A 19,127-nucleotide genomic window follows, 5' to 3' on the forward strand; every position below is an offset into this window, starting at 1 on the left:
CACACAGGTCCTGTTTGGCTCGGTGTGGGGATTTTTGTTGCTGGTAATTCTAAAAGGAAAACAAACAGCATAATAAGAATAACCAGCACTGGGGTGGTGTGAGCCACCTCCTGTCTCTCCTGGACGATGGCCCTCACCTCCCTGAGCTCCCTTGCCCCTGCAGTCTATTCACCAACAGCACCCGGGCAGTCTTGTGCAATACGAGTCCTCCATGGTGCACGGCACTTCTCCGGGAGAAGGCAGCCCGGCCCTGTCATTGCTCCTCCTCACTGCCCTCCCTGAGGGGAACATTCCTCCCCAGGGACTGCCAGGGCCTGCCCCTTAGACCCCTCAGACTTTCACTCAAATGTCACCTTCAGGGTGGCGCCCTCCCTGGCAACTTTATTCTCAGTTTCAAGCTCCAGTCCTCTCTCTTCTCCATGGCGCCTTCCTCTTGGTGTGTCGTATATTTCTAGTTATTTCCCGCCTGTCTCCACCCTGCAGTAGAATGTTAGCTCCACGCAAAGAGGAATTTTTGGCTGCGTCCCCAGCACCTAGAGCAGGGCCTTCTCAGTTCTTATATGAAGAATGAATGAGTGAATATGTGATGTTTTGGGCAAGGCTTTAGGAGAAACAAGTTACAGAAACATAGGTGAACATGTGAAGGCAGGGGGTCTGGAGAAGGGGGTCTGGAGGTGGCTGCAGTGTAGACACCTTTTTTTTTTTTGAGATGGATTCTCACTCTGTCACCCATTGCACTGGAGTGCAATGGCACCATGTCAGCTCACTGCAACTACTGTCTCCTGGGTTCAAGCAATTCTCTTGCCTCAGCCTCCCTAGTAGCTGGGATTATGGGCGCCCACCACCATGCCCTGATAATTTTTGTATTTTTTAGTAGAGATGGGGTTTCGCCATGTTGGCCAGGCTGGTCTTGAACTCCTGACCTCAGATGATCCACCCGCCTCGGCCTCCCAAAGTGCTGGGATTACAGGCGTGAGCCACCGTAACTGGCCTGCAGTGTGGGCATTTGTGTTGCTAGTGCCTGGCAGGTGAACTGTCAGAGTGCAGCGAAATCTGGAGCCTATGCTAGCGGTGATGGTCCCTGGGCAGGAATAAGGACAGTACCGTGCCACCTGTCTGGGGTCTTCTGGCCATCGTGCTTTGTCTGCTCCTTCCGCCCTTTGCAGAGGAGACTGACCAGTGATACCTGAGGGGTCACTGTGTCATCAGGAGCCACTTGTGTGGCTAGAGCTAGGTGGGCATTCTCCCATGCTCACCTGCATTGAAGCCATGCCTCCCAGATGAGCACAGCTTCAGCAATCCACTGGGCCAGGCTACTGGGGGCTCATTTGGAGGGGAGGCCTGGCTGGGACAGTGACCTATAGGGCCCTCTCTTGGGTCTGCTCTCCACTGCCAAGGGTGCAGCACGTTTCCTGGTGTAGCTCACCGTCAGCTGGTGTGTGTCTGAGTGGCAGGGTTCAGTCTGCAGGGCCTCCATGCAGGGTGCTGCTCCTCCGCTCAGGGCCTGGAAGCCATATCGCCTGCTGACACTGGAGGGCTGCTTCCTGTCTCCTTATCCTGGAGACACAGCTGCTGCCAGGACTCAGGCCAAGCAGGGGCCAGGCAGAGGTTCCTCGCTGAGCTTGGTGGGCTATGGTGGTGACAGAGCGGAAGCCTCTGAGCTGTGTGGCTCCTGGGCACTGGGGAATGGAATCTGGGGGTGGCTGCTGGCCTGGCAAGGTCTGCCCTGAGTCTGACTGGGCTCTAGAGTGAGAGGTTTGCAGCAAAAGGCAGCCTTTGGGCCAGGACACCTACCTGTTGATGGAGGAAGGGGTGTAGAAATAAAAAGTGACTACCCCTCCTTTAAGAACTTCAAGCTTTTGGCTTGGCACAGTGGCTCACGCCTGTAACCCTAGCAGTTTGGGAGGCTGAGGCAGGAGGATCACTTGAGGTCAGGAGTTTAAGACCAGCCTGGCCAACATGGTGAAACGCTGTCTCCACTAAAAATATAAAAAGTTAGCTGGGTGTAGACGTGTGTCTGTAGTCCCAGCTACTCGGGAAGCTGAGGTGGGAGAATCACTTGAACCCAGGAGGCAGAGGTTGCAGTGAGCAGAGCTTGCGCCACTGCACCACAGCCTGGGTGACAGAGTAAGACCCTGTTAGAAAAAAAACAAAAAACTTCAAGCTTTTGATGATCTGAGCAGCTGTGTTCTCCAAGGTGCTGGAGGACAGAGCCAGTCATCACCTTCATCATCAACATCCGCACAGAGGGACGACTAATAACTGTCCTCACTCTCTGCACTATGGACACCCCAGCTTGGATGGTCGTGAAGGCATTGACCGGTCCTTGGCCACTCAGCAGATCACAGCTGCTCCCTCTACCTCCCAGGCTTCCCCCACCCTGGATCACTTGTGGTGTGGATAGGCCTTGGTCATGAAGGCGTGCAGTAACCCAGCCGGCTGGGCTCCCCGGCTTCCCTCTCAGGGAACCTACTCATTGTATGCTTGTTTCCTCTCTTTCTTGCCCGTTTCCGGTGTTGGGATGAACACCCCTGTGCTGCTATTGCTCTCTTCATGAAACATCGATGGCCACTTAAATGTCCCTTTTCATGCCATTCCACTGTTTGGAAGCCTCCAGGGTTTGGATGAATGGTTCTCAGCCCTGGATGCACATCCGAATCACCTGGCAGCTTTGAGAACGCACTGACTCCCGAGCCCCACTCATTGGGTTTTGGTTTCATTGGTCTGGGAGGTCTCCATAGTTTTGTAAATTTCTCCAGGTGATGTGAATGACTGTCTAGGGGTAAGAACTGCTGCCGTTGCCTCCTGGAAAGCCTACTGTGTATCCAGTCAGTAGCTGGGGTCAGGTCTTTCGGGGCCAGAAGAGGCAGGTGGAGGAGGGAAGGAAAGGAAAAGACCACCTGCTGTGAACCCGGCTCCAGGAGGGGCATTTCCCTTATTTCATCTTCCCATCCACTCTTTGGTTTCAGATGTGGAAACTGAGGCTGAGAGAGGGCTGGTGCCGCACAGCTGGGAAGGGCCCTGCTGGGATGGAACCCCAGGTGTTTCCCTCCCCAGCAAAGCCTCTACTCTACTTTGCAGGGAAGTTGAATGACAGAAAAGGAGGGATATGTTATGTTTGTTTCCCTTTTTTAAAACTTTGTTTACGGAATGGGAGTTGATCATGTGTTCATTGTGGCAGGCACACACTCTGTGCAGAATAGGCGTGCCTTTTGAGATAAGGGCATCATAGGAAAGTTAGAAAATACCTAAAGTTTAAAGAGAAAGAAATTGCCTACAATCTCACCACCTAGAGACAACTCCCTAACAGCTGGGTGTGTTTCTGCCCAACCTTTTGTCTGCAGCCTTCTTTTTCACCTTGAAAATCATCCTCTACCAGTCCCTTTTTGGGGTACTTTTCCACTTATGAAGTTCAACCACTGGTATTTTTTTTTTTTTTCTTGAGGATTTCTTTCCACTTACAGGTAGGAGATCTGGGCATGTGTGTTAGTCCATTTTTATGTTGCTATAAATAAACACCTGGGGCTGGGCAATTTATAAAGAAGAATTTTAGTTGGCTTGTGATTCTGCAGGCTGTACAAGCACGGCTCCAGCACCTGCTTCTGGTGAGGGCCTCAAGACGTTTACAATCACGGTGGGAGGGAAGGGGAGCTGGCATACCACACGGTGAGCAAGAGAGATGGGGGAGGTGCCACACACTTTAGGCAAGCAGATCTCGTGTGAACTGAGCAAGAACTCACTTACCACCAAAGAGATGGTGCCAAATTATTCACGAGGGATCTGGCCCCGGTGATCCAATCACCTCCAACCAGACACCTCCCCTGACATTGGAAATTACACTTCAACATGAGACTCTTCTGACATTGGAAATTACATTTCAACATGAGACTTGGAGGGGACAAATATCCAAACCAGCATGTCAAAGCCAGGCCATAGCGGAGCCAGGAGCGACACACAAACCCTCCTATGGTTCCAGAATGTCACCCTTAAGCCCTGAACCCGCAGGCTCCCTTCCTGAACCACTGAGTCTTGCAGGCATACTTCAAAGTGACAGTGGTGATCACGAGAATCATGGCAGCAGATGCAAACACTAACATGGCCGTTGTGGCATTTTCAGGACCATCCTAGGTGCCTTATGTATATCACTTTCTCAGAGCAGCCCTACAAGATGTTTGTGGTTATAATCCTATAGCACAATGATGTTAAGTAAGTTTCCCAGGATTACATGGTCTGAGAGTGTTAGAGCCAGCATTTGAACTCAGGAACTCTCTGGCTCTAGGGTCTCTGCATTTACCCACATACCCACCACATTGCTTCTCCGCTGAGAAAGACTTTCGCACAAATGCACTGGGCTCAGCAAGACCTCAGTAGCCTTTCACCTAGCACCTCCCAGGGTGTGGGGCCTGCAGAGGTCACGACCTTGGGAACCGCTTCCAAGTGGTCATCCCAGATAACTATCTCCAGCTGGTGGAGGCACTCTGCTTTCTGGTGTTTCTTCGAGCCTTTGGCTTGTGGTGGCAGCTCCGATGCTGCTGGTACGGGGCGTCGTGCAGATGTACGTGGCAGAGCGTGCCAGTTGTGGACAAGCCTGGCAGCTTTCAGCTCCATCCTCCAAGAGCTCCTTCTTCCTGCCTGTCCCCAAGGCTGCAGCTCGGTCTGAATCAGCTTTCAGACTTTCTTTGGATTGGGCCGAGGACTTGGCAGCCCAGCCTCCAGCAGAGCTCCTGTGGCTTGGGGCTTCTACATCAGGTTTGAATTAGATGAAATCTCAGCGTCGGCAGGCTTTCATCCCAGCCTCGCTGACTCCCGCTTCCGTGGTAGCAGGCAGCCTGCGTGCCGCATGTGTGTCGTCTCTGCACGAGTGTCTGCTGGAGCGTCTGTCGTCTGTGTGAATCATCCCTTTGTGTGCCTTCTCTGTGCTGGTGTGTTATCTCTGTGCATGTTTCTCACCTCCATTTTTGCATGTTATTTTTTAAATTAATAGCTTCATTGAGATGTAATTCACATACCATGCAATTCACCGATTTAAAGTGTGCTATTCAATGGTTTTAAAAATTATATTCACAGAGATCTGCAAACATCACCGCAGTCAACTGTAGACCATTTTCATCACCTAAAAAAAAGACAATGTGGCCTTTGGCTGTTCACCCCCTAATCCCACATTACCCTAGTCCTTGGCAGTGACAAATCTACTTTCTGTCATCTCTGTGTATTTGCCTATTCTGTTTGTATGAAGACACTTCATACAAACGGAATCATGTGATATGTGACTTTTGTGTCTGGCTTCTTTCACTTAGAATATTTTCAAGGTTCATCCATCTTGTAGCATATACCAGCACTTCATTCCTTTCTACGGCCAAATAATATTTCATTGTGTGGCTAGATAGGTATTGTTTGGCCATTTATCCATCGGCAGGCATTTGACTTGTTTCCCTCTTTTGACTGCTAGGAATAATGCTATGAACAACTTTTTCTGTGTGGGCATATGTTTTCTTTCTCTTGGGTGCTTACTCTTGGGGAGTGGAATTGCTGGATCATGTGGTAAGGCTGTTTAATCATTGGAGGAGTATTGCCAGACTGTCTTCAAAGTGGCTGCACTATTTAACATTCCCACCAATGTATGCGGGTTCCAGTTTCTCCACATCCTTGCCAAGACTGGTTATCTGACTTTTTGATTCAAGCCGTCCTCTTTCCTTGTGGTTTGGATTTGCATTTCCCTGATGACTGATGATATTGAACATCTTTTCATGTGCTTACTGCCATTTGTAACTCTTTCTTGGGGAAATGTCTGTTTAGATCTTTTGCCCACTTTAAAACTGGGTTGTCTTTTAATGATTGTGTTGTAAGAGTTCTTTATATATTCCAGAAACAAGTCCTTTATCAAGAGAGGAGCGACCGGCCTCTTATGTCTTTTTGCAACCCCCGCCTCAGCCCCATGAAGCCTAGCAAGCAGTGAGTGCTTCATAAAGACTTAAGGACATGTTGAGAAAGGAAGAGATTTGGGTCACTTTGAAGCGTCCCTGTGGGAGCCATGATTCCCGAGTATAGGGGTGTGAGGGGTGTGGCTGCCTCTCTTACCTGCCATGAATCAGAGCCAACAGCCCTGGATGACCCAATAGAGGGTCTGGCCCCCGCAGGTTATGTGGGGTGTTGCTTTCAGCTGAACTGACTGACGGAACCACCAGGGTTGGGGGACTCAACCCAACCTAGATCACTGAGCCTGTTCCTCCTCCTTGATTTTGGGGTTGAGCAACTGGGAGAAAGGCTGTGTCATTTACTGAGATGGGGAACACCAGGGGATGAGTGGGTCTGAAAGTCAAGCCCAGAGTTCTGCTTTAAAGTTTGAGATGCCCAGTGGAGATCCAGTCTCTATCAAGGAGGATGTTAAATAATCATAAAGGAATTCCAGGAGGAGCCGGGGCTGGGGATATAATTTGGAAGTCATTTGCAGTCATGCGGTACCTAAAGCCATGGAACGGGGGAGGTGTCCAGGGAAAGCTGATGACTGGAGGAGCTGTGTGAGACCAGGACAAAGAAGCCATTGCTGGGCATGGCCATGTGGCAGTCACAGGTGAGCACTTTCCAGGAAGTGGTGGCTCTAGAAGGCCACTTGGAGTGGGTAGAGGAGAAGCCAGGGGGCATGGAGGCAGTGAGTGCAGACAACATTTTCTGCTGTGGAGGGAAGCAGTGACATGGACAATCGCTGGGCAGGGATGGGAGGTAGGGAGTTTCAAAGATGGGGGACACTGAAGTGTACTTGGATGTGGATAGGAATGGTCCTACACAAAGGGAGAGCATGATGAAGCTGGAAAAGGGGTGCTAACTGCAGGGGCTGAGTCCTCGAGGAGGTGATAGAGAGATGATTCTGAGTACAGAGTGTGGGGGTGGGGCACATCTACCCACAGAAGAGGAGAGGGGCCCAGCTGTGGGAGGATGGTCCCCAACAGGGTGGTGGGAGCCTTGGAGTATGAGACGGGTGGGGCAGTGTTGGGGTTCTGAGCCATTTGGGAGAGCTGGGACACACCTTCCAGGGAAGGTATCTCAGAAGCGGCCACAGGAAAGGGAGTCTAGCCCAGCTGAGAGTGGCCAGACTTGTGCACTGGAGAATTTCCATTTGGGGGAATTGGACAGGGGCCTATGGGTATGTGGCTGAATTGGATGTAATCAATGATTCTTTGTTTTAGTTTTATTGTATGAAGACCCTTTCATACAATAAATTATGGGTGGAAAATACCTTATGGGTGGAAAATCAATATTGCTGTTAGCCTTAACAGAAAAGTGCAATAGAACCCCAGCTTCATGCTCATGTGAAGTGAGCTGCTGATTTCAAGTGAGACCAGTAGGCACCTGTGTGCCCATGTGGAGTAGGTGGATGGTTGGGCTGAACCAGGGTTGAGAAGCTTCCCTGGGACAGCAGGGTAGAGGGGAAAAGGGTGAGATTGTACGGGTGTTTGCAAGAGAATTATTGTGCATCTAGACCTAGATGTCCAAGGTGGTGAGAAGGGAAGTGAGGACATAGGGATCACACCTTGGAGGTCCTGATGAAGTTTAACCATAGCCGGAGCCAAGCGCTCAGGTTAGGTGAGCAAGGCAGTGGGGGAAGGGAAGGAGCCGCCTGCAGTCAAGGTTTCTGGGTTGTAGCAGCCCATGTGGTCTAGCCAAGGAATGTGGCTGGCTGTGGTGGGGACCAGTACATGCAGATGCAGCTGGCCCTGCTGAGGAATCTGGTGGAAGCCGTTTCTGATCCTTGTGTGTATCACCCCAGCATCCAGTTTCTGGGTTTTTCTTTTGTTTCCTACAGTGGAACAGTTTCAGGCTGGATTTGCTGGAAGCCTAGAACCTGAGACAGCACAGCTGACCAAGGGTTGTCTGTGGAAGTAAAGCCCTTGTCATGGAAGCTCCAGAACAAGTTCAGGCCAGAGAATGCACTCTACTTGGGAGGTGGTGGGATGACTGGCTGAGAGGTGGCCTGCTCTGCTACCTTCTCTTTTGGAGAAGCCCTAGATAGGCCAGCCTTGGAAGGAGAAAGGAGAGGCAGTCTGGCCCACCCCTCAGCTGGCTTCACTGGAGCTACCATATTGAAATGGCACTTCTGGTCATTTGGCAAATGTAGGCTGGTCCAAGTGGCAGCAAGGGGGCTCAGGATTCCCCTTTCCCAGGGCCTGCAGCTGTCCGCTGAGAGCCAGGCCACTTGCTCCTGTCTGGACCCCAGGCCAGGTCCTTGCTCATTGTCTCTGTACCTGGCACAGATGGAGCCCTGCCTGTGTCCGACATGCTTCCTGGTCCTTGGGGATCTCTTCTGTGCTCCCCCTGGAGATCTCTTTGTTGGCTTTGGGTACCCTTGCCTCCCGGTTTACATGGACATACATACAATTTGACAATAGATGTGCTTTTATGTACACTTGTACACATATGTATTGATTTTAAAATAATTTGGCTTTAATTACCTGCTATAATATTTGGGACTCATCCTGATAGTAGACAGCTATCAGTGACCCACTGAACTTGCTCAGTTATAGTTCACAGCAGGACAAAAGGTGATTTCTTTTTCTTTCTTTTCTTTTTTTTTTTTTTTTTTGAGACAGAATTTCACCCTTATCGCCCAGGCTGGAGTGCAATGGTGTGATCTTGGCTCACCACAACCTCCGCCCCCTGGGTTCAAGTGATTCTCCTGCCTCAGGCTCCCGAGTAGCTGGGATTACAGGCATGGGCCACCACACCCGGCTAATTTTGTATTTTTAGTAGAGACGGGCTTTCTTCATGTTGGTCAGACTGGTCTCGAACTCCTGACCCCGTGTGATTCGCCCACCTCAGCCTCCCAAAGTGCTGGGATTACAGGTGTGAGCCACTGCGCCTGGCTGACACAAGGTGATTTCTAAGCCACCACTCACTGCCCCAGTTGCCAAGTGACCATGTTGTCTTTGGGTGTCCTGGACTTACACCTGAACTTGGAGGCTTCCCCTGAGGGGAACCCATATTGGAAAACCTGTTAACATGGTCTGGAGGCCTCTGGATGAGGAGGCAGCCGAATGTGTCACCTTTGCAACCAAAACGATGTTATGTTGGAAAATTCACAGTCCTTCCCATCTTTCACCTCCACCCCCACCACCGTTCAGCCACACACCTCCCAGGAAGGCACCTCAGAAGCAGCCACATGAAAGGGAGTTTAGGCCAGCTAAGAGTGGCTAGACTTGTGCACTGGAGAATTTCCATTTGAGGAAACTGGAAAAGGGCCTATGGGTATGTGGCTCAATTAAATGTAATCAATGATTCTTTGTTTTAGTTTTATTGTGTGAAGAACCTTTCTAGTGCATATTTCCTACTTATTTATTGTTAGTTAAAGAATAAGTTATGGGTGGAAGGTCAATACGGCTGACATTTATTTTCCATCTTACCAGAATTTATTTCTCCTTTTTTTCTTGATTTTTTATACAGAAATTTGATTTCATTTTAGCACTTTAAAATTAGCCGCCACTTTTCAGAAATATAAACATACCATAAATTGGGAGATGGGAGTACTTGAGTGAGGAGGCAGAGGGCCAGAAGGTTCTCACTGCCAGCCTGTCTACCCTGTGTGGTGCCTGACTTCCTGGCCAGGGCAGAGATTCAAGGGAACTTGGGCCAAACCTCTCACTGTGCAGGCAGGGAAACCGAGGTCTGAGGGGAAAGAACTGGGCCCAACTTGCCTCCTGGTCTGGTGGCCAGGCCGTCCTTCCTGTCTTATCTGTCTAGGAGGAGAGTCTCTGAGGCCCAGGGGGTGCCCAGACCCAGATGACAGCTGCCTGCCAAGGGCTGGGGAGGATGCCCACAATGGGACAAGGACAGTGTCTGGGGAGGTTCCGCCCTCATCCCTGAGGGGGTGCTGATGGGATCTATAATCGCAAAGAAATTTACAAATTTATTTCTATGGCTGCATAGGACAGGGGCTTGGGTCTGGCTCCTTTGTCCTAAACAGTTAACTGCGATGGGGAAAGACAGATCCTTCAACCCTTTCCTGGGGAGAGGCCTGAGGGTGTGTATAGGGTCCACTGCCACCTTGGGTGCCAGAAATAGGGTCCAGCCCTACAGGGTTCTGTGAGCTGCTCCTGGCTGGTGTGGAGATGAGAAATTGTAGAAATAAAAGACATAAGACACAGAGATAGAGAAAAGAGAGTTTGGGCCCAGGGGTCCACTGCTACCCAGATAGCAGAGACCAGCAGTGGCCCTGAAGGCCAGGACACTCTTACTTTTATTGAGTTGCAAATCTGGGGGCAGGGTAGATAGGGCGTGGCAGTGATAGGGTCAAGCACATCACCTGTCATTCAGGTAGGGGCTGAGGAATTTCTGGCACCTAAAGCTAGGTAAGGAGCATAATGCATCAGCACTTTTTCCATACTTATCAAGAACGAACGAAAACATTGAGATTTACATTACTATTACTGATGATCTTTTCTAAGAAAAAAGGAACCAGGTGCAGAAGCAGAACATGAGAGTAGACATGGAATGTGACCGCTGAAGCACCGCATCACACAGAGACAGTTAAGCCCCCGGATGTCTGCAGGTTTACCTGACAGCCGTCAGGCCTTACCACAAGAGCTTGGAGAAGCAGAGTTTTCTCCAGACTTCCCCAGGAAGGAGATGCCTTGGCCATTTTGGTCATCTCCTTCCCTAGCTGGCAAAACAGCGGGCGCTTTCAGAGCACTGGTGCTGCCGCACAGCCGAGGCGCCCTCCAGCAGCCCTTATGCGGGCGTGACAGAGGGCTTAGAGCGTCTTGCCTTAGTGCCATTCATTTCACAATGTCACCCTAGGTTCACACTTCTGACCTGAGAGGCATTAGTAGAAGAATTAAGATCACCTATGAATAACTAAGATCACATATGAATAACTAATAACTACTATGGTATATTTCTAGTTACTTTCTTCTTCATTATTTATATGGAAATAGGCTGAGGCCTTTTGCTCCTGCCTCAGTGGCGCTTATAGGATCTCCCCACTACAGGTGTGGAGGCTGGATCAGACCAAGGGTCCGGGGGTTCCCCTTCTGCTGAGAATAGTGAGGATATGATGAGGATGGTCCGTATAGGGGAAAGAATCCTTTTAGGCTGGAGGGCACTCCCCTGGGGAGTGCGAGAGACTGTTTCTTTTATGGGCGGTACCCTGCCCTCCCTTCTCATAGCCTTGGTGAGAGGTGGGCTGGCCTCCATGGGAGGGTTTTACCCAGAGGTGGAGAGTTGGAGAATGAGTGTCCTTGCTCTGCAAGTCATACCAGAGGCCCAGGGATTTGCAGGTGGTACTAGGAAAGCAAGATTTTCTTGTTCCATGTGACCTCAGAGGGCAGAAGCAGGCCCAGGGGATGACCCCAGCTAATATAGTATTGTGGTTAAGAGTGATGACACTTACTTGCTGGGTGACTTTGGGCCAGTTACTTAACCCTTCTGAACCTCTATTTTCTCATCCATGAAATGGGTGAGAAATATATATATTTCTAACATTAGTGCCTACCTTATAGGGCTACAAAGATGAAATAAGATAATATATAAAAATATGAGTGGCAGGTACTGTTATTAATAACAGTGATATGAAGACTATTTATAAAGGATGGAAGGTAGGGAAGTGTGTTCACGCTCAATACAATGTTAGGGGTGTCCCTACACAGAATCTGTTACATCTTGAGGGAGGGAGCTCTCTGTCACTGGAGGCAACCAAGTAAAAGCTAGAGGTCTTCTAACTGGGGATGTTGTCAAAGTATAATGCCTCAGACTGGGATGGGCATGATGATCTTGAAAGGTCCGTGGTCCATGATTGTGGGCCAGAAGGAAGGGGTGGGCTGGAAGGCAGTGGCTTCCTTCTGGAAGCTGTATCCGTCCTATGAGACACTGGGCCCTGGAGGCCATGTGGAGTCACTGGGCTGTGGGGCAGGGAATGCCAACCTTGAAGGATCCTTTGGGCCTTGACCAGGTGCCTGGTGTGTGGGAGGGGCTGAGCAGAGCCTTCTGCTTCCTGGTCTGGAGAGCTTGCCTCTGCTAGGCAGCTTGAGAGGTGTGATGCCCCGAGACAGAGAGGCTACTGCCCTCGGCCAGCCAGGTCTGTGTGCCCGTGGCCTGGATGGAGCAGTAGCCTCTGACTTTTGCTGTCTCTTGCTTGCTTGTTCCAGGGACTGGAACAGTCCCCCTGGGTATCAGACACAGGTGCAAAAAGTGGGATGGGGTGAATCGTGCGGGGCTTGGCTGAGAGTTCATCACAGGCCCTCATGGCAGCAGAGCTGTGGACACACCCTTGGAGGTGTGTCCCTGGCCTGAAGCCACCAGCTGGAAGACTGGACTCCTGTACAGGGTTCTGCAGGCAGACAGTGGCAGAGGCCCTTGGATTTGGCCACCCCTTATTGTCCAGGTTCAGGCTCTACCTCTGTCCATGAGCCTGAATGCCCTGGTCCCCTCCCCACAGCTGCATTCCCAGGCCTTGGTATGTCGTAGGCACTCAATAGATACTTGTTGAACAAGTGAAGGAATTCAACAAATATTTATTTGCTAAAAAATGCCTACTGTTCCATCCACTGCGGTAGGTGGGCTGCTCTTACTACTTTGTAGGATGACGTGGTGTGCGTGCGTGTGTGTGTGTGCACGTGTGCATATGCAGACACACACTAGCCACATCTAGTTGTATATTTCATTGGCCCCTGTGATGACTGCCTTCACTGGGGACTAATAACACATTTGCTGGTTTGCCAACATCTTTTTTTAAAAATTTTATTTCCAAGGCCAGCACCTGATTTTTTTTTTAAGGGAATATTTGATGTAGGGAAACATTAGATTAAAAACACGCACTCCTGGCTCATTTATTGTGAATGAGCATTAGCTTCCCTCCTCCCCGCCCCCACCCCCACCCTGCCATGTGCATGCCTATGGGCTTTCAACCTGAAATGACAGCGCTTTGTATTGGAGTGGGGGAAACAGCACCCCCCTTAGGGATAATAAGCCTTTGCCCCTAGGATTTTCCTTCTGCCTCTAGGTAAAGCCAAATGCCTGTGATGTGCTTCGGGCTGGAGTGCAGTGCCTTGGTGTGTGTGTGAGGGCCCTGTGGGAGTGGCTTTTGTGCCTCTGTTTTTTGTAAGTAATGGAAGCTTTGGTGTAATGAAATTTTATGTAGAGCCCCATGGATAGACAGCACAGTAAGAGTGGATCCACTTTGCTGAAATGGAGGGTGGGGCCCTTTGCTCAGCCTTCCTACCACCTCCTCCCACTCCCCTGCCAGGGCCTCCTAGAACATCCTGGAACCCTAGGGCTCCTCAAAGCCCTGGAGGAAGAGCCTGCACGCATGCAGGGTCACACACGTGAATTCACAGATGCTCGCCTGTCTGCGTGTACTGTGTTCATGCCTGTTCTCTCTCTCTTTACCTCTGCTTGCTGTCCCTGGTTCAGGCGGGCCTCATCCGCACAGACAGCACCGACTTCTTCATTGAGCCTCTGGAGCGGGGCCAGCAGGAGAAGGAGGCCAGCGGGAGGACACATGTGGTATACCGCCGGGAGGCCATCCAGCAGGAGTGGGCAGAGCCTCATGGGGACCTGCACAATGAAGGTAGGCTCCGGGCAGGAGCCCGTGCGCTGCTTCTCTGCCTACCTCTGGAGTGTTTTCTGGTAACTTCTGTCCTTAAGCTGTCCATTCCTGGCCTCAGTCTTCTCATCTGTAAAATGGGACTGGATCACATAGACCTGCTGTGCTGGCAAAGAAACCCCATTACGTTCTAGGAGCTGTTGTAATTGGCTGGAGCTAGGGGCCAGAGGAGCCACTTGTGTCTTGAACTGTGGTCCCTGGAACTCCAGAGGTCTCTGAGAAGCTCACTATTGCTTCTCATGGCTATTTCTGAGCCAAGACAGAAAGTAGAATGCCTGCAGTGAGTTCTTCCCTTGCAAAATCAACTCAACCCTGTGGGAGCCACAGGAAGTTATTAGGGCACTGCAGGGAGGCTGCCTGGTGTCAGGGCATCATGGTCAGCTGTACATCCTGTAGACCGTTTGACTCAAGTCTGTCTACTGTGTGACCCTAGGCAAGGTACCTAAGATCTCTGAGCCCTCCTGTTCCTCATCAGTAAAGCGAGATGATCCATGTCTACCTGTAAATGTTATATATAATGGTGATGGCGTCTATGAAAATCCCAGTATGGGGCTTGGCACGTAGTAGGTGCTGGATAAATGGCAGCTCTCCTTACAGTATTATTAAGAGTAACTGCTGACATGTTAGGGTGGGAGCCCCCTGAAGGAAGGGGCATCCCTGCGCCCAGGTAACCAGCACGGGAGCCTACACAACAGGAGCACTCAAGACTTATGGTTGAGCGAATTGAACTGTGGATGTGACAGGTGCTGGTCCTGGGCCCCTGGTCAACTTCCCAGTGTCACAAAGCTCCTTTGGCCAAGAGGAGATGAGGAAGCTCACATGCTTTCAACCTGAAATAACCGCGCTTCATATTGGATGAAATTTGGCTTCATCCAGATTTTCACTGTGGGTGAAATCTGGTTATGACTGGGCCATATCCTTGTGCCAGCTCTCTGTGGGACTGACCTGGCATGAGAAATGCCTGGAAACCAGTTGTCCCCACAGACAGTGCATCCTTTGAAGCTCCACTTGCTCTCCAGGTGTCACTCATAAGGAGCCAGAGGATTCTGCAGGCCTAAGGTGGGGAGGGCAGGGCTGGCGGAACCTCTGAGCACTGGTGTGGATTTCAGGGTACCCTTCCCTCCACCAGGGCCAGCAAGAGGGATGAGTCTCCCTTGGGCTCCATTTTTTTAGCCCAATTCTGAATCCAAAGACCATAAGGCCCCTACTTTTAGGAAGAGATGCTGGGAAGTCCAGCTGCAGAGCTGTGAGCCTGGAACCAGCGCATCACCAGCCACCATGGTGGGCAGCTGGGAAGCTGAGACCACTGAGCACATGGAGCTGGAGTTCAGACCCAAAGAAACGTGGCCGTGACTCTCCCCCAACACCAGGATCCTGGGCTGGAATTTCAGTGGGGCCAGGACCTGGTCCATCTATGGGCCTTCCTTAGAAACACCAGTGGCAGGAGAAGACTTTCTTGGAAACCTGTGACTTGTACTTTTATTTGAAGACCAGTCATGGGTCTGAGCCCAGTGTGGGGAGAAGCATTTCTAGGCGTGCCTGTCTCCATGTCACAGGCTTGATTGAAGCCAGAGGCTTCAGCTTGGCTCTTTGTATCTAGTTTTTGGCACATAGAGGTGCCTCGGAGGCCTGGCCAGATGCTCAGAGCCTGCCTAGCAGCTGGCTAAAGGCTTTTGGGGAAACTCTCTCAGGCTGGGGACCTCCGCATCTCCACCTGTCCTTATCATGCGCAGGTGTCCCTGCCCTTGGTTCCTCAGACCTGGGAGTCTCCTGGGTCTGTTCACTTCTCCCACCCAGGCAGGGGGTCCTGGAGGACAGAGGCCAAGTCTCTGTCTCGGTGTCACTCATAGCAGCAGGCCTGTCCTTGCAGGGAGGAGGGCAGGGGAGGCATCAGAGACTCCACTACATGGGTTTGCTCACTGGGCTGAGGCTCTGGAGGGGATTCCAGCCTCCTGCTCCACTGTAAGGAGTCTCAGGTGCACCATGAACCTGGGGTGGAGGGGATAATTCCTCTTGGCACTCAGTAAGACCTCAGCTGCTGCTTCCTGAAAAGGGTATGTGTGGGCTCACACACTCACACCTACCCAGGCACTCACACACACTGACACCCACGCCCACAAACACACACCCATGCACCCATGTTCACCCTTACTGCACAAACCCATGCAGCCACACTCACACATCGACACACCCCATACACTCATGCTCACACACTGATGCACACACACTCACAAACACACCCATACACCCACAGTCAAACACTGACACATACCGACCCACATTCATCCACCTACATACACACATACAGACCCCTCTACACACATATACTCTCACAATCCCACATCTACCCATGCTGACACACACCCCACATACACACACACTCCACACACTTGCACAGTCAAACACAATCACATCCACACACTGTCACATACACACACATTCGTGATGAGCCCCAAAGAAGAGTTAGGTGATTCTTTCCCAAGGGTCTGGTGAGAAATTGAGCCCTTCAGAGTCCAGAGGCAGGAATTTCCAGTGCTGGGCCACCAGGCTTGAGCTGGCCCTCACCCCTCAGCCCTGCCTTGGCCCCTGAGGCTGTGCCCTGGATGTTCTCCTGCTCCTAATGTTTCCCTCTCCTATTCAACCTATGGTCCTACTCTCTGGAACCTCGTTCCCACCCCTGGTTCCCTCCTGAGGACATGAATGGGGATGTGCTCCTGCAGTCAGAGGTCTGGCTCTCCGTGGGGCTGCCCATGCCAGGACTGCCCATGCCAGGACTGCCCATGCCAGGGCTGCCAGCCGGGCTGGGGCTTAGAGCTGCTGCTGCTTTATAAACGATTGAGATAAAATTCACCATTTAAACTATTTTGAGGCATACAATTTGGTGGTTTTTTTTTTTTTTGGAGACGAAGTCTTGCTCTGTTGCCTAGGCTGGAGCGCAGCGGCGCCATCTCAGCTCATTGTAACCTCCATCTCCTGGGTTCAAGCAGTTCTCCTACCTCAGCCTCCCGAGTAGCTGGAACTACAGGTGCATGCCACCATGCCCAGCTAATTTTTGCATTTTTTTTAGTAGAGACGGGGTTTCACCATGATGGCCAGGCAGGTTTTGAACTCCTGACCTCAGGTGATCTGCCCACTTTGGCCTCCCAAAGTGCTGGTATTGCAGGCGTGAGCCACCACACCGTGCTGGGTTTTTAAAACTATGCTCACAATGCTGTGCAACCATCACCTTCATCTAATTCCAGAACATTTCCATCTGTTAGTTGTAGTCACTCCTGTTTCCCCCCTGTCCAACACCCCCTGGCAACCTCTAACCTACTTTCTATCTTTCTAAATAGGATTTGCCTATTCAGAACATGTCATAGAATGAAATCATACAGTATGCCGCCTTTTGTGCCTGGCTTCTTTCATTTAGCATGTTTTCAAGGCTCACCCATGGCTTCACTCTTTCTTATGACAGAGCACTATTCCAGTGTCTGGACATGCCACATTTATTTATCCATTCACCTGGTGGACACTGGAGTTGTTTCTATCTTTTGGCTACTATGAAATGCTGCTGTGAACATTCACGTGCAAGTTTCTATGGGAACATACATTTTCAAATCTCTTGAGTACATACTTAGCAGTGGAATGACTGGGTCACATGGCACCTCTAGGTTTAACTTTCAACTGTTTTTTCAAAGCAGCTGCACTATTTTACGTTGGCTTGGGGCTTCTTGGGTGGCTCAAGGCAGCCTCCCAGTGTCTGGCGGGCCCTGCTCCACTCTGAGGGTTGTCTGCTGCTGTCATCCTGAAGGATGAGGGACCCACAGAAGTGGGTATGGCTGAAGCCCCTTGCAGCATCCAAGGCTAATGCTGGCTGGTCCTCCCCAATTTCCCAGAAAGTCTGCAGAGAGAGAATTATGGCTGTGCCTGATAGAGTGTGCTCATGGCTGGGGGAGGCCTGAGTTTACATTCTGGGCTGTTGTCATGAAGCTGCTGTGTGACCTAGGGTGAGTGGGGTAACCTCTCTAGCCTTCCTGTGACAGACCTGGCAGGGAGGGCTCTGAGGGGTCAAGGGCGGGCCCCCACTCACAGTGTCATCTGTGGCTGATTTTGTGCTTCAGTAGCGGCATTGAATAGTTGTGACAGAGACTGAATGACCCACAGAGCCTAAAATATTTATCTGGTCCTTTACAGAAAAAGTTTAGTAACTCTTGGATTATATGATACAAGTTTTTTTTTTTTTTTTTTTTTGAGATGGAGTTTCACTCATGTTACCCAGGCTGGAGTGCAATGGCGCGATCTCAGCTCACCGCAGCCTCCGCCTCCTGGGTTCAGGCAATTCTCCTGCCTCAGCCTCCTGAGTAGCTGGGATTACAGGCACGCGCCACCATGCCCAGCTAATTTTTTGTATTTTTAGTAGAGACGGGGTTTCACCATGTTGACCAGGATGGTCTCGATCTCTTGACCTTGTGATCCACCCACCTCGGCCTCCCAAAGTGCTGGGATTACAGGCGTGAGCCACCGCGCCCGGCCCTGTATGTTACAAGTTAATAAATGCTATTTTGCTTTTAGCCAAAAGGGTAAAGCAGCGATGGTGAAATTTGGGGTCACTGGCAGTTCTTAGGAGGGATTTGAGAGGCTGAGGGCTCACAGGAGTATCCGGGGTTCCTCAGACGCCTAGTGGAGGCCACAGTAGCCCCATGACTTTTTCCCTTTGTGGAGACATCTCCACCCACTGCCGCCTTTGATTTTTACAGCAACCTTGTGGGTTAGAGATAAAGGGTGATTCATCCTCCTGTCATAGGAGAGGCAACAGAGGCCAGAGCAGCGAGGGACTGGTCCTGGGATGGCCAGAGAGATAAGATGAGTGGCTCCAGGAACCCAGGCATCCCGCTCTGGGCCAGTTCTCACCCCTCTGCTACTCATTGCCTCAAAGACTTAGCCATGCCCTCGTGGCAGGAAAATGGCTCTTGTCCATGAGTTGACTTGGTATGAAACACCCCCTCATACTTCTTCACTTACAGAGGCAGGGAAAGGGGAGCACATGCTGGGGCCAGAGCAGGGTGGTGGGCGATGTCACAGGGACAGCCCCTCCTGTGGGTCTGACCTCACTCTTTGCCTCTCTTGGTTCCAGCCTTTGGCCTGGGAGATCTGCCCAACCTGCTAGGCCTGGTGGGGGACCAGCTGGGCGACACAGAGCGGAAGCGGCGGCATGCCAAGCCGGGCAGCTACAGCATCGAGGTGCTGCTGGTGGTGGACGACTCGGTGGTTCGCTTCCATGGCAGGGAGCATGTGCAGAACTACGTCCTCACCCTCATGAATATCGTGAGTGTCCACGTGTCCTGGGACTAGGGGGAGTGGGGTAGGGTGGGCTCCAGTGCTGATCCAAATGGAAGTTTCTGGAGCCTGGTACTTTTCAGGTGGACGTGGGGGAGTCATCGCTTGCTCCTTAGCCCAGCAGGCACACCCTTGGCAGCCAGGTTCAACGGTGTAATGAGCCTGAATTGGCCTGACTTGCATCCCAGACTGTGGCCTGATCCCAGCCGTGGATACT

The 19,127-nt window shown here is 51.1% G+C and overlaps 1 protein-coding gene across 7 annotated transcripts in view; it reads left to right on the forward strand.

Annotated features, from left to right (window-relative positions):
- Positions 1 to 19,127, forward strand: part of ADAMTS14 (ADAM metallopeptidase with thrombospondin type 1 motif 14) — a 129,998-nt gene that overhangs the window by 59,891 nt on the left and 50,980 nt on the right. For all 7 annotated transcript variants that reach the window (XM_032256254.1, XM_032256253.1, XM_032256251.1 and 4 more), the window contains 2 exons: positions 13,399 to 13,555; positions 18,708 to 18,898. In XM_032256254.1, coding sequence (XP_032112145.1) covers positions 13,399 to 13,555; positions 18,708 to 18,898 — 348 coding nt within the window. The remainder of the gene's footprint in view (positions 1 to 13,398; positions 13,556 to 18,707; positions 18,899 to 19,127) is intronic.

Source organism: Sapajus apella, unplaced genomic scaffold, assembly GCF_009761245.1.
Source record: "Sapajus apella isolate SASKATOON/1434 unplaced genomic scaffold, GSC_monkey_1.0 scaffold94, whole genome shotgun sequence".
NCBI classification, from domain to species: Eukaryota; Metazoa; Chordata; class Mammalia; order Primates; family Cebidae; genus Sapajus; species Sapajus apella.